The sequence below is a fragment of the Camellia sinensis genome, chromosome 5 (genome assembly GCF_055761805.1).
Source record: "Camellia sinensis isolate YWXY chromosome 5, ASM5576180v1, whole genome shotgun sequence".
Classification (NCBI taxonomy): Eukaryota; Viridiplantae; Streptophyta; class Magnoliopsida; order Ericales; family Theaceae; genus Camellia; species Camellia sinensis.
In genome coordinates this window covers 178,269,267-178,282,959 of record NC_138965.1, presented here as the reverse complement: position 1 = coordinate 178,282,959, position 13,693 = coordinate 178,269,267, and the positions used below count along the sequence as shown (strand labels likewise).

At 36.9% G+C, this 13,693-nt stretch overlaps 1 protein-coding gene across 4 annotated transcripts; it reads left to right on the top strand.

Annotated features, from left to right (window-relative positions):
* The first annotated feature begins 7,663 nt into the window (after window positions 1-7,663).
* On the top strand, window positions 7,664-13,115 carry LOC145791009 (7-acetyl-epi-neemfruitin B aldo-keto reductase-like). 4 transcript variants are annotated; one of them, XR_014330575.1, is made up of 5 exons: window positions 7,757-8,005; window positions 11,203-11,458; window positions 11,600-11,794; window positions 11,913-12,093; window positions 12,768-13,115. XR_014330575.1 is itself a non-coding variant. In XM_082870534.1 (3 exons), the coding sequence occupies exons 1-3, from the start codon at window positions 7,861-7,863 to the stop codon at window positions 11,622-11,624; spliced, it is 426 nt and encodes a 141-aa protein (XP_082726660.1). In that variant the 5' UTR covers window positions 7,714-7,860; the 3' UTR covers window positions 11,625-11,767. The 4 variants fall into 4 exon arrangements, 1 of the variants encoding a protein (XP_082726660.1); XR_014330574.1 differs by having other exon boundaries at window positions 7,664-8,005; window positions 11,203-11,794; XR_014330573.1 differs by having other exon boundaries at window positions 7,714-8,005; window positions 11,203-11,794; window positions 11,887-12,093.
* Window positions 13,116-13,693: the final 578 nt, after the last annotated feature.

Below are 13,693 nucleotides of genomic sequence, written 5' to 3'. Positions count from 1 at the left end.
GAAGATTTCCTATATGAAATTCATGAAGGAATTTGTGGAAGCCATGCTGGGGGCAGATCATTAGCCCACAGGGCCATTACCCAGGGGTATTGGTGGCCCTACATGCAGAAGGATGCTGAAGCCTACGTAAAGAAGTGTGAACAATGCCAAACGTTTGCACCTTTGATACATCAGCCAGCTGCTGACCTAAACCCAGTATCCAGCCCTTGGCTGTTTGCCCAATGGGGCATGGATCTGGTTGGGAAACTTCCCCAGGCAACTGGGCAGAGAAAATACTTGCTGGTGGCAACAGATTACTTTACAAAGTGGATAGAGGCAGAACCTCTTGCCAAAATCTGAGATGTGGACGTCAAGAACTTTATATGGAGAAACATCATCACCAGATTTGGGATTCCAAGAGCAATAGTTGCCGACAACGGAACACAGTTTGACAGCAAACTCATCAAGAACTTTTGTGCGAAATTCAAGATCAAGAATTACTTTTCAATACCAAGTTTTTCCCAAAGCAATGGGCAAGCAGAAGTATCCAACAAAGTAATTTTAGATGGAATAAAGAAGAGGCTGCAGGCAGCAAAAGGAAAGTGGGTAGACGAGTTACCCAACGTACTTTGGGCTTATCAGACTACGCCGAGAAGATCAACAGGGGAATCCCCCTTTGCCATGGCTTATGGCACAGAAGTAGTCATCCCATTGGAGATCGGCATCCTGGGGATCAGAACCCAGGGAGTAGAGAATGGCACCAATGATATAATCTTAGCCCGAGATCTGGATCTTTTGGAAAAACGAAGAAAGAAAGCTGCAATTTAACTCGCAGTATACCAGCAACAGCTTGCCAGAGCTTGCAACAAGAAGGTCAATCCAAGAGATTTTCAAGTCGGCGACCTAGTCCTAAGAAAAGTTGTCGGCAACAAGAAAGATCCCAGAGAGGGCAAGCTTGGCCCAAACTGGGAAGGACTCTACAGAATTACTTCGGTATTAGGCAATGGAGCTTATCGGCTTGAAGATAACGAGGGCAAAGCATTGCCAAGACCTTGGAACACATGTAATTTGAAATTCTTCTATCATTAGATATGCACTATTTTTGGCCGATGTCATCAATAAAATCTTTTCCCTTTTCCTTAAAACACATATGATGGATAAGTTACATATTCGTATCTTTGGAAAACATGAATAATAAGAACCAAAGTAGAACTCAGGTTCACATTGGGGGCAGAGAGAAGACAGATTATTCCTTAATTCACTTGTTGAAATTTGTAGCAATTTACAAGTTGGAATTAAGCTGATTCCTTATCTTCACTTGTTGAAATTTGTAGCAATTTACAAGTCGAAGTTAAGCCGAGATTATTCCTTAATTCACTTGTTGAAATTTGTAGCAATTTACAAGTTGGAATTAAGCTGATTCCTTATCTTCACTTGTTGAAATTTGTAGCAATTTACAAGTCGAAGTTAAGCCGAGATTACTGTTTCTCTTCACTTGTTGAAATTTGTAGCAATTTACAAGTTGAAGTGAAACCAAGGTTATAGTTTGCACACTTATAGCAATCTACAGGTTGGTCCAACCAAAGAAGATGCTTAACACTTGTTGAAATTTGTAGCAATTTACAAGATAACGTTAAGCCGGCATGTGATCATCTGATGAAATTTACAACAATTTACAGGTTGAGGTAAAAGCTAAGTATATTATTTTAACACTTGTTGAAATTTATAGCAATTTACAAGTAGGTTAGACCGAGATCACTGTTTGCAAAGTACTTGTTGAAATTACTTGTTAAAAATACTTGTTGAAACTTAAGAAAAAGTTTGCAAAGTTGGCATTGAATAGTATATGTTTTACACTTGTTGAAACTTATGAAAAGGTTGCAGGTCAGTAACTTGCCGAAGTAAAGCTTGTGGTTATTACACCTGAGATATGTAACCCCGAGAAGATTGCACATGGAAGGAAAGAAGTATGTAAATCATGCAAAATATTCTAAGTATAGAAACCACGCAGAAGCAATCAAAGAAAAGACAAAGATTCAAGCATTAAGAAAAGGAAAGCTGAGTTAACATTTACAAAATTGGGAGGCACGTCGGCCACACAAAAGCTTACATTGTTCAGAAAAAGATAAAGGAAAGAACAAAATACAAGTAAACAAAAGAAGAACATGAAGCTAAGGGTCTTCTCCTCCAGATTGTTGAATTTGGAGATCAGATACAACCTCGGCCTCCTTTTCTGCCGCTATTTCGGCGTCAATTTCCTAAAGAGTTTGTTCGACAGTCTTAACCTCGGAAGGGATGTCGGCTAGAACAGTGTCAGGAACAGCTTCAGGGATAACCTCATCACCTTCTTTATCTTGAGTCAAGTCAAGGACTTGCTCATTCTGAAGAGGGGACTTAGCCCCATCAGCATCCCTTGGTTTTCTGACCAAAGCCTCATCTTCTTCCTCATCGGCATCTTCAAACTCAGAATCATCTTCAGCTTGGCTTGGAGGTGGAGGAAACGACAGAGGAATAGCATCGGCTTTGCGCAGTGGCGAATCATCAGGAATGTTTAGTTTTTTGGCAAGGGCCATCCAACCAAGGGAGAAGCCCCTGTTGCATGCCTGCCTGACTTGCAGTTTGTACTCCTCAGTGACGTCAGCCATTCCCTGGGAGTAAGCCTTCTCATCAGCTTCTTTAATCTCGGCTTCTTTAGTGGCCAGAGCCTTCTGAAGCTCTTTCTTAGCCTGGGCCTTTTTTGCCTCGGCCTCTCTCTTCTCGGCCTCGGCAACTTTTTTGATAGCCTCAGCAGACTCGGCCTTTTCTTCAGCTAGGGTTTGGGCTTTGGTGGCAGCCTCAGCCTGGTCTTCCAATTTTTTCATTTTTAACTGAAGAGTTTTGCTCTCCTTTTTAAGAGCAGAAACCTCCCTCTTCATATCAGCCAACCTCTCCCTTGTTTCAAAAGCTTGCATGGAGAGGGAGTGGGCATGTTGGATGGCCTGAAAGAACACAAGGCACAAATTGTTACACAAATTCTACAAATTAAGAAAGAAAACAGATTGCAACACAAGGGCACTTACTTGGACAGAGTGTTGTAGCATAAAGGCGTAGTTCTCATACTCACTCATCTTGGCATTTCGCTTAAGATCTCTTGGGAGGAGTAGAGCAGTACTTAGGGCCACGCCGACGTTTACGTCATCAGCACTGTCGCTGGCTAGGATTGGCTTATCTTCCAGAGTAATCTCTGGTCTCCAAGGGACTTTTGGTATTCTGGAACCTGAGGTCGTCGCAGACGATGACCTCGGCTTCTTTGATTGGGTGGATTCTGATGGCTGGGCCTCAGTAGACCTTTTTGCGGAGGTAGAAGCAGTCTTTTTACTCTCAGCCAATTGAGAGATGGGCAGAGCATCCTTAGCCTCAATCTCAGCGGCTTTGGCCTTGGGCTGAGCCTTTTTAATTCTCTTCGGCTTTGGTGGGGGCATGGTTTGCGTCGGTTGAGCGTCAACATCCGTGGGAAGGTCGGCTAGGAGATCTTGGGCAACAGGCTTCGGGCGACCCATCTCAGCAGTTTTGATGAGTCGTCGCCGACGCTTTCTTTCTGGTATTGGGATCAAGTATAGGGCTGAAGTTGATGGTTGGTCGGCTAGATCAGAGGTTGACCCTTGGTCAGCCCGAGATGATGATGCTGTTTGTAGAGTGGTAGCAGAGGGAGGAGATAGGCTCTTCTTCTTTCATTTTGGGACGTCAGGCAATGTGGATTTGTATGTCGGAATAAAATTCAGTAACAGGGGAGCCTTGCGCTTGTGGATTGGAAGATCTAGGAGCTTCTTTAAATCTTTTCCTGGGAAGAAGGATTGGCGGAAGTTTTTTGGTGGCTGATGAAGATCTGCAGGACAAACAAACAGACATTAGAAATAGACAAAGTTTTGAAGACTTGGAAAAGAAATGACTAAGTATTGACGCTGGGCTCTTACCCTTGCCCTCTTTAACTGTTCGAGGAAGAGGGTAGAGGTGAACATCTTCGTCTGGACCAAATTCCCAATTTCCCGAAGCAATGACAAAGTCATCCCCGGCTCCCTTGTTGGAGTTTGGGAGGTCGGCTACAATTTTGAATTCAGTAGACCTCGGCTTGAGGTAGTAGACGTAACCTTTTTCCTTCAGGTTAAGGGGGCACATGGTTGAACAGTATTGTACATCGGCCAGGGTAATCCTAGCGTTCTCTTGCCTAGCTAAAGCTATGATGCCATTGATCACTCGATAAGAGTTTATGGCAAGTTGCATAGGGTTCAACTTGTAAAAGTGAAGAATTTCACGAAAGAGAATGTTAAGTGGGAGCCGAAGTCCGCACTCAGTAAAAGCTACTATAGGAAAGGGTATTGAATCATCTGTGGGCATGATAGAGTCACTATCTTCAGCTAGCCTCAGATGGACATCGGCAGGAATAGAGAACTCCCGCCTAAAGTACTCGAGTTTGGTTGGGGTATCTACCCTATGTCTCCACATACCCATAACGTCGGCCTAAAAATAGAGGGCTAGGTTTCAGAAAGAAAGGTGTTCTTAAGGGGTTATCTGGACCTCGGCGAAACCCTAGGTATATGCTGGTAAGATTGTTTCAGTTTTCCCTAAATTGAAGGTTCTACAAACAAATCCCAAGCCTAAGAACTATGAAGATGAAGATTAAAGGCACAGATCTGGAAAGGAAAAACAGAAAACAAGAAAACAAAGAATGACATTTCAAAAACGAAGAACAGAGGTATTGTTTTTAAAAGCGAAAGAAATATAGAAGTAAAAGGTGAAGAACAGTGGCAAGAAAAGTATTAAAACAGTGCAAGTGTTCAAGATATGAGTAAAATCATGGAATAGACACATCCAGATGAATAGTTCAGCAAACTAAAGGTTTGAACAGCGCAATAATGGCAGTAAGTAAACGAAAGCACATAAAAGAAATTGGGAATAAGAATAGAGGCTTACCAGAACAAATGAAGCCGGAATGAAAGTCGTCGAGGTAAGGCAACGGTTGCAGACAATACGGAGCGACGAAAGCTTCGCTGGAATGGAAGAATGAAGGCAGTTGCAGAGCTTGAAGCTGGAGTAATGGCGGGTTTGAGAAAGTTTAGAGAGAGAGAGAGCCAGAAAATCGAATGCAAAAGTAAAGAAATGAAGATAGAGAGAAAAGTTTTGTAAAAAACTTGAAACGGCGGCAAAGGCAGGACATTTATTACGCCTGGAGTGACGCACACGTCAGACGGCGCAGATGGATGAAATACAGCCTTCAGGCGCGTCACAGACACGGGCCAATGAGGATAAAGCACATGAGGGGAACGGTTGAGAAAAGGTGCATGACAGCTCATACGCGTGGAGGAGTTCGTTTGAGTTCTTGTTCTTTGATGAAGGCATGTCGGCCTAAAATAAATGATCTCGGCCGAAGAGTTCTCACGCCGAGGTACTGAGAGAAAATGCAGATATAGGTTCCATCACCTCAGAATGCCAAGGTAATAGAACCTAGGGGACAGTTGTGGGGATATATTTTCTGTATACCAACACGTGGCATGGTGATGCCGACATGTCAGCCGAGGTGCCAGGTGTCCTGGTAGTTATGCCGAGGTTGCCTAGGCAAGGCCGAGGTGATCTCCAAAGATATCGGAATCCGAGATAAACGGATAAGGGACAAAAGTCCTAGAATGAAGAGGGAACTCAACTTGGATATGGACAAGAGTCCTAGAGAAAAGAGAAGACATCTGCTAAGATAAGGATAAAGCTCTTAGGGAGTTTATCTTTATCTCTTGAGGAATCCAAAATAAGTACTAAATTAGAGTCCATAGAAGTCAGGCTTCTAGTAGGACTTGGATTGAGTAAACTATAAAAGAGAGGCACCCCCGTGGGTCTAAGGTACGCAGTTATATACTCAAGCTTGTGAGTTTAGCACTTGATTATCTTTGAGAGATATACTGACTTGATCGTCGGAGTGCCCCTGGGTGGAAGAGCCACCGCCAGAGCCTTTTCTTTTTGTTGCAGGTTCACTGAAGCCATCTATTCTGCCGGTGCTCTCCAGCTGATTACTAGGCGGGCAGTGTGGTCAGAAAATCACCCACACAGAAAGAAAGAAAGAAAGAAAGAAGAAGAGAGAACGGAGGGAAAGAAAAGAGAGAAGGAAGGACAAAATAATGAAAGGCGAAAGAGTTTTTGATAGTGGAAAGAAAGAGTGAGGTATTAAAGTTAAGGTAAGTTATATTATACCTTGAGTTACCAAAATATATTTTACTTATGTTTTGACTTACCATATTTATTTTGTACAAGTTATGTTTTATAAATTATATTATTATTTCAGTTACGTGGATTATTTTATGAGCCCTATTTGCTTAAAAGGAAACCCATAGATATGTTTGTTTATATTTTAAAAAATATTTTGCTATAACCTTATAAATAATTATGTTTTGTAAGTACCATCATGGGAGTCCCACGCCTTGGGGGACTTAAACAACCATTGGCCCCTGCTTGACTACTTTGTGGTCCCCTGTTTGTCATGAATCTATTGACCCTTGTTCTGATTGTCATTCCAGTGACCCCTGTTCTGTTCCGTACCGTGGTTATAGTTATTTACGTAATTTGTGTAGTATATGTCAAATGATTTCTGTATGATACATTTTATGTATTTTAATATCAAGCTCTGTTTAGCTAATAATTATCTATGGTGAATTTTATGCCCTTATACTCTTAGTACAATATTTCTCACTCTGCCATGTGCTTATAGTTGTTTACCACTTTCAGGTGACATGTCATGACTAGCGTGTGGGGTAGGCACAAAGTACTTTGTAGACATAGTTCAGCTCTGACAATGTAATTAAATAAAAGCTTTAATGATTATTTTAGTACCCTCACTGAAATATTTTCCGCTCGCAGTTAGTAATTGTTTAAAGATTTGGCCGGAGATAACTTCAATTATTGGCCATCACGATACTTTACCCTTGGGTACGGGGAGCGGGTCGTGACAATATCAAAAGAAATTTTTATTCAAATTTAATGAAAAAAAAAATGCACTGTTGTAGATGCTTTAACTCAATACTTATTTCTTTTATCAACTCTCCCCATCTCTCTTGATTTCTCTACTCTCCATATCTCTCTAACTCATAACTTCTCGACTCTTTCAATTTATCTCTCTTTATTATTATTATTTTTACATCATTTAAAAAAAAAAAAAAATCAACTTTTACACTATGTTTGGAAATTTAGGAAAGAAAAAAAAAAAGAAATGACTACTTTAGTTATAAGAGAAAAGGAAAGAAAAGAAATGATTATAATTTCTCTAATTCTTGTTTGGATAGGTAAGAAATAAAAGAAAAAAATGATTATGATTTCTCGCCTTCTTGTTTGGATAAGTAAGAAATAAAAGAAAAAAATGATTATGATTTCTCTCATTCTTGTTTGGTTAGATTTCATAAGAGAAAAGAAAAGAAATTATTTTATGTTATATTACTAAAATAATCTTTTTATATTTTCAATTATTTTATTTCTTTTATTTTTACAGAGACAAAATTGGTATTATAAAAATATTAATTTCTTTTCTTTTCCAATTTCTCTACTTTTGGGAAGATTGAAAATAAGGGTTATAAGAGAAATAAGTTTATCTTTGATTCTCTCAATTTCTCCCAATTTCTTTCCACTTAAATTATCCAAACAAATAAAAAAAATACATATATCTCAATTTCTTCTCTTTTCTCCCAACCACTCAATCCAAACATACCGTTAACCTTCCAAAATAGGCACCTCTCCGATCTACAAATGATTTCTCTTTCTCATTGCTCCTGAATCCCCAAAATTTTGATCTCCTTACCTTAGCCTACACTTTTCTGATCTCCTTCAACTCGCCTTGGGCCAGGGCCGACTCTGGGTACGTGCGCCTGAATGATGATGAGATTACAGTTGGAGAAATCAGATGCTGAAAGTAAACATGCAATTCGAGGATTTCGTCGAATCGGCGTTGTATTGCCAACAGGAAAGCAAGTTTGCTTTCATGAAACTGGACGATTCGCCTATGTTCCGACAACAGGTACATCGTAATCCTCATTGTAAAGCGTAAAATGTTACAGTTTTAAATCAATCAATTGAAAATTTGGTATATGTTATTTTTAAATGCACAGATCATGGAAGTTTAGAATTTATTTTTGGAATCAATTAGCTATTTGTTTCCTTGTTGATTATCACTACTAGTCATTTGGTTTTAACTATCATAGTCCAAAATTTTCCAAAATTCAGCTTCGTTCTAGAAATTCTTGTCTTTATTATTCATATGTTCTTCTTTTCTTTGATGTTTAATTTGATTAAAGACAACAATTGATTACATGGCCAATGAATGCTAGTCTTTTGGTGCTTGCTTTATATAAATTTGCACATGTTGTGTTGCACATGTAATCAATTTTGTGCTGTGATTGAATTATATTAATCAAATCACTCAATGTGTCCTTGTGGATCTTTGCATATAGTGCATTGATTGAGAAACAGGTTAACCACAGTTCCGGTGACCTTTTCTTTGACGTAGATATGATATCAGATTGAACTACTAACATAAGATGATTTCTTTCAGACTCCTACCTTCGTTTTGTTAACAATTTGGAAATGATATTTGGTATTCATTTAAGACATTTAGGCATTTAGTACTTTGGTATGAACTTTACAGCATTTACACAATGATACATTTATATCAGAAACTTTACATAATTAATTGGTATGTCTCAACTGTAACGCATGTTACTATCATAAACAACATTTGCTACTGCTATTTAGAACCTTTAGAGCCATATATATTCAATTATCCAAAACAAGATTAGATCCATCTTTTAGAAAACTATTACTCTTGGAAGAAAAGGACCATTTCCCTGTGTTGCCCCTGTCAATTGCGATGCAAAAGAGCTTATATAATTTGAGTTGACATTTGGGAGACCTTGTTTTTTATTCTAAAATGCTTTTTGAGTAGTAGGAAAAGCTATAATGAGTATTCCTATATTTCATTCAATAAATCATAGTACCATGAATCGGCATCCCAAAATAAGTTCTGTCTTATTGGCATATTATCAAACACATGGTATATATATCTCTATTAATAAAACCCAGAAAAATCAGAAGCATACAAAGCCAATACAAATCTATAATCATATATAAATCAAAATCGAAAGAACTCTAAAAATTGGAAGCCAATCATACAAAGCCAATACAAATCTATAACCCTATATAAACCAAAGTCGAAAGAACGCTAAAAATTGGAAGCCATGAGGTGTATCCTATCATACCAAACGAAGAGGAAAATGATATACCAGGTTGTCTAGTGTCCTGCATATGGTAGGATAATTCAAACCGCACAAATTCTGTATATATAAACCCACAACTTCCCGGCACTGCCTTCAAAAAAAAAAAAAAAATATATATATATAGATATAGATATAGATATTTCCTAAACCAAATTCATCTTCAAAACTCACAAAAAAAATTTCGCAAAAATAATAGAAACCTAGATTATGAACAAATCTCAACAATATCCGAATATGAATCAATACTACGGATATATAGGAATATACTCTATATTACAAAGTTAAAATATTTATCCTAAAAAAATCTTAATTATGGTTATCAATTGCGTCAAATTGACACAAAATTTAAATTTAAGGATCAAATCGAGCTAATTAAAATTACGAAGACTAAAATAACACAATAAGTAAAATGCAGGGATGCATGAAAAATTTGCCCATTATTAAATTTACAAACTTTTTATTATTTATAGATGTGAGATACAGTATTGAAACTTTGATATTTGAAACTAAAATACCAAAACAATTTTAATTTGGGTAGTTGTTTTGTTAATCTCACTTCCATGATTACCATAATTTCATCTACACCTAGCCTAATATCTCTCTTTGCTGAATTTGTTCTGTAATTTGTATTATAACAATAGTAGTATACAAAAGTGAAGCAATTTCACTTTGGCTTATGTTTTGAATTGAAAAGGAAGTAAGGTTCGTTTTGGGAAGTGACTTTTTCAGTAGACTTTTTGGTATTTTAGCTAAAATATGAGGTGAAAAAAATTAATGTTTGAATTTTTTTTGACTTTTTACGAAATGACGTGTAAAAAGTAGATTGAATAAAAAGGAATCTTGACTTTTTTGTATGAATTGAAGACTTTTTAACTTTTTTTTAGTGATTTTTAACTTTTTGATTAAAATATTGTGTTAGCCAAACGAGGCCAAGTCTAACTTCTTTTCTTCCACATGCACTGTGGAGCTATGGTCATGTTTAATTGTCTGATTAAGTTAATGAGGATTATAAGTTTGATGGGATTGAATGATGAGATTAACTTAGGATAAAATTAGGTTAGATATACAGGATAAATTGTATTTGATTGTGCACTGGTGTGGTATTTTTAGTTAGTTGGAATTAAATTTATGAAATTATGTAAAAGTCATCATCATATGAAAGGTAATTTTGTTATTTTATGTAAAATGTGGACAAAATAATCTTTTCACCTTTAATCTCACGAGATTGAATTAACAAACCCAACTTCCCGTGAGAATGCTAATCACATCATGTGGGAGGATTTAATCCTATGGAACTTTCCATGTTATTTTTATGGAAAATGTCTAAGATCCTCAAAAAAATTATCCTAATTTTCCTGACAATGATGTGTCATGTTAGGTATTAACTTTTAGTATGCCATACATTCAATCATATAGGACATGTTTAATTGGGTGGATTATAGCATATGATTAAGATTATTAATTCATGGGACTCACATTTCATTACTAACTCACTTTTATTAAGTAATTAGAAAATGAAGAATGTTATGATTTCTCATTTACTAGAAATATCGATGACCAATACTATACGGTACTATATCTAAAATTTTCTTACACATAGACCTACTTCGTTTTTATGTGTGGGATGAGGTTTTACATTACGGAAAAAAAAAAAAAAAAAAGATTTTGAGGGGTAATGATTTTTTAATCTCAGAGTATCGTGTGACGTTACTTGTATGATATAAACCAATCACATAGTGGACAATTTTAAGAGTTAGATATACTTACTCACCTTTTTTAGATAGTCAAAAAATAAAGAAAGAGACACCTGTGTGTGTGTTGCATTATGCATATGCCAAGGAGATAAGAAAGCTATGGCATGTTATTTCAGAGCATAGAAAAAATGATGAAAAGGAAGAGATGTCACTGTGTTCTACTAATAATAAGGTGATTCCTCTTGTAGGGTTTGGAACAGCTGTTTATCCCTTTGTATCCTTCAAAACCATGAAAGAATCAATCCTCTATGCAATCAAACTTGGTTACCAACACCTCGACTCTGCAGCTGTATACCAGTCAGAGCAGTCTCTAGGAGAAGCAATTGCTGATGCTATACGCCTAGGCTTCATTAAATCTCACGAAGAGCTCTTCATCACCTCAAAGCTTTGGTGTTTTGATGCTCATCATGATCATGCCCTCCCTGCAATACAAAAGTCACTCAAGTACGTGAACGTTGGGGTGGAGGGGTTATGTAATGTTGCATAAATCATTCTTTTGTTATAGTTTATTTAATATTTAAAAAAAAAAAAAAATTAGGAATCTTGGATTGGAATATCTTGATCTCTATCTGGTTCATTGGCCAGTGAGCTCGAAGCCAGGGTAATATGAGTTGCCTGTAAATAAGCAAGAACTTCTTCCCATGGATTTCAAGTCTGTTTGGGAAGCCATGGAGGAGTGTGAGTCTTGGCCTCACAAAATCCATTGGAGTCAGTAACTTCTCATGCAAGAAGCTCCAACTATAACTATCAACAGCGAAGATCCCTCCAGCTGTCAACCAGGTGAGGATTCCCAGTAGACTTATGTTTCTTCTGATTTTTGAAAACAATATTTGCTTTTGAGTCCTTTTAATTTATCCTCCTCTCTTTAACAGAGTAGTTTGATGTTGTATTTTGCAAGGTTGGGATGAACCCACTTTGGCAACAGAAGAACCTAAGAGATATTTGTGAGAAAAATGATATTCATGTCACAGCTTTCTCTCCTTTGGGTGCCAAAGGAACAAGTTGGGGGAAGTAACCAGGTCATGGAATGTGAGGTGCTCAAACAGATTGCCAAAGCTAGAGGAAAATCTGTTACCCAGGTTAGGTTTTATCAAATTTGCTCATCATAGTATATATCAACCATACATTGCATAAAAGTAAATAGAAAAAAAAAAAAAAAAAAAACTACTGGGCAAATTAATCTAAAATAATATTATAATAATTATTTAAACTATTAAGACTAAACGTGACCCAACGTTCAGTTGATTGAACTTGCTCCATCATTTCCTTCGGTCCACTATCCGAGTTCTGGATCCACCCGACTAGTGAGGTAAACATTTATTATACTTGGACATAAAATAGGGGAATTTCCCTTAACAAGGGGCAAAATCAGCCTATGATTGAAAAAAAAAAAAAAAAAATTCAGATTAATGATAAAATTTATAAATTTTAATTATTGAAGTCATAAACTTTTCTATTATATGTAATTATTTTTAAAAAATACACCACATTTATAAATTTTCCTATAAAAAAAACTCTCTCTCGTGTGAAGGTCATTCATTCCTGCTAACAATGCATGGCGAACATTTGTCTAATTGCCAAAGTGGTGACTTGGGTTTTATTGACTTTCACATGAAATTAATGGATGCTTCCTATTCAATAGATGTGGTCGTAGATTAAAAATGCAATGACAAAAAATTAAAAAAATAAAAACAAAAACATAAATGAAGACAGACTACAGATTATTAAAATTTCCTTGTTTTCATATTCACAGGCTTGTCTTAGATGGGTTTATGAGCAAGGGGGGAGTGTTCTGGTGAAGAGCTTTAGCAAGGAGAGGCTCAAAGAGAACCTTCACATATTTGATTGGGAGCTAAGCGCACAAGACTCCGAGATGATAAATCAACTTCCACAAAAGGATTTCCTGGAGTTGAGTTCATATCAGATGTCGGCCCTTATAAATCTCCCCAGGATTTATGGGATGGTGAAATTGCTTGAACATGGAAAAATGTAGCCTATAACACATCTCGTTTGGTATTATTTATATTTATTCATTGCTTTTTATGATTACAAAAACTTTAAAAATTATAAATAAAATTTATTTTTAGAAAATTATAAACTCACAAACTTAGTAAAATTTTATAAGCAAAATAAAGTTGTTTTTTGTTTGTTTTGAAAACAAATTTTCATTCCTTTCACCCTCTACTAACCCCTCTGGCCACCATCCACCATTGTGGGATCTCTCATTGGATGGGTGGCACTCCAATTTGTGCGGGGTGTAACTCCAACCTACGCGGGGTACAACTCTTAACTTGTACCATGTACAATTTCAAGTTGTGCGGGCTGCACATACACTTTTCTATGTCCGCTAGGGTTGGCGCCCATACACTATTCTATGGTGGGTGGATGAAAAAAGCGTAAGAGGGTAAGTGTTATTGAGGATAATTACAACGAGCCAAGTTATTTTCGAGCCCCTCAACAAAGAAAAACCATATTTTGCCAGTTCGAATGACGTTGTTGCTTTTATGTTTTTTTTTAGATTTGATGGTACTAGGTCTACTCACTTTCCTTTTGATTTTGATATTTTCTTGATCTTTTGTTTGTGGTTGATTTGTATCTAAACTTATGTACTCTTTCATTTATTAATATAGTTAGTAATTGACCCATGCAATGTATGTGTTATTTTTTTTCAAAAAACAT

Coding starts and splice junctions, on each gene's coding strand:
- LOC145791009 (XM_082870534.1), top strand. CDS start 7,861: ATGATGATGAGATTACAGTTGGAGAAATCAGATGCTGAAAGTAAACAT. Junction 8,006..11,202: donor CGCCTATGTTCCGACAACAG/GTACATCGTAAT, acceptor TTCCTCTTGTAG/GGTTTGGAACAGCTGTTTAT. Junction 11,459..11,599: donor GCAATACAAAAGTCACTCAA/GTACGTGAACGT, acceptor TTCATTGGCCAG/TGAGCTCGAAGCCAGGGTAA.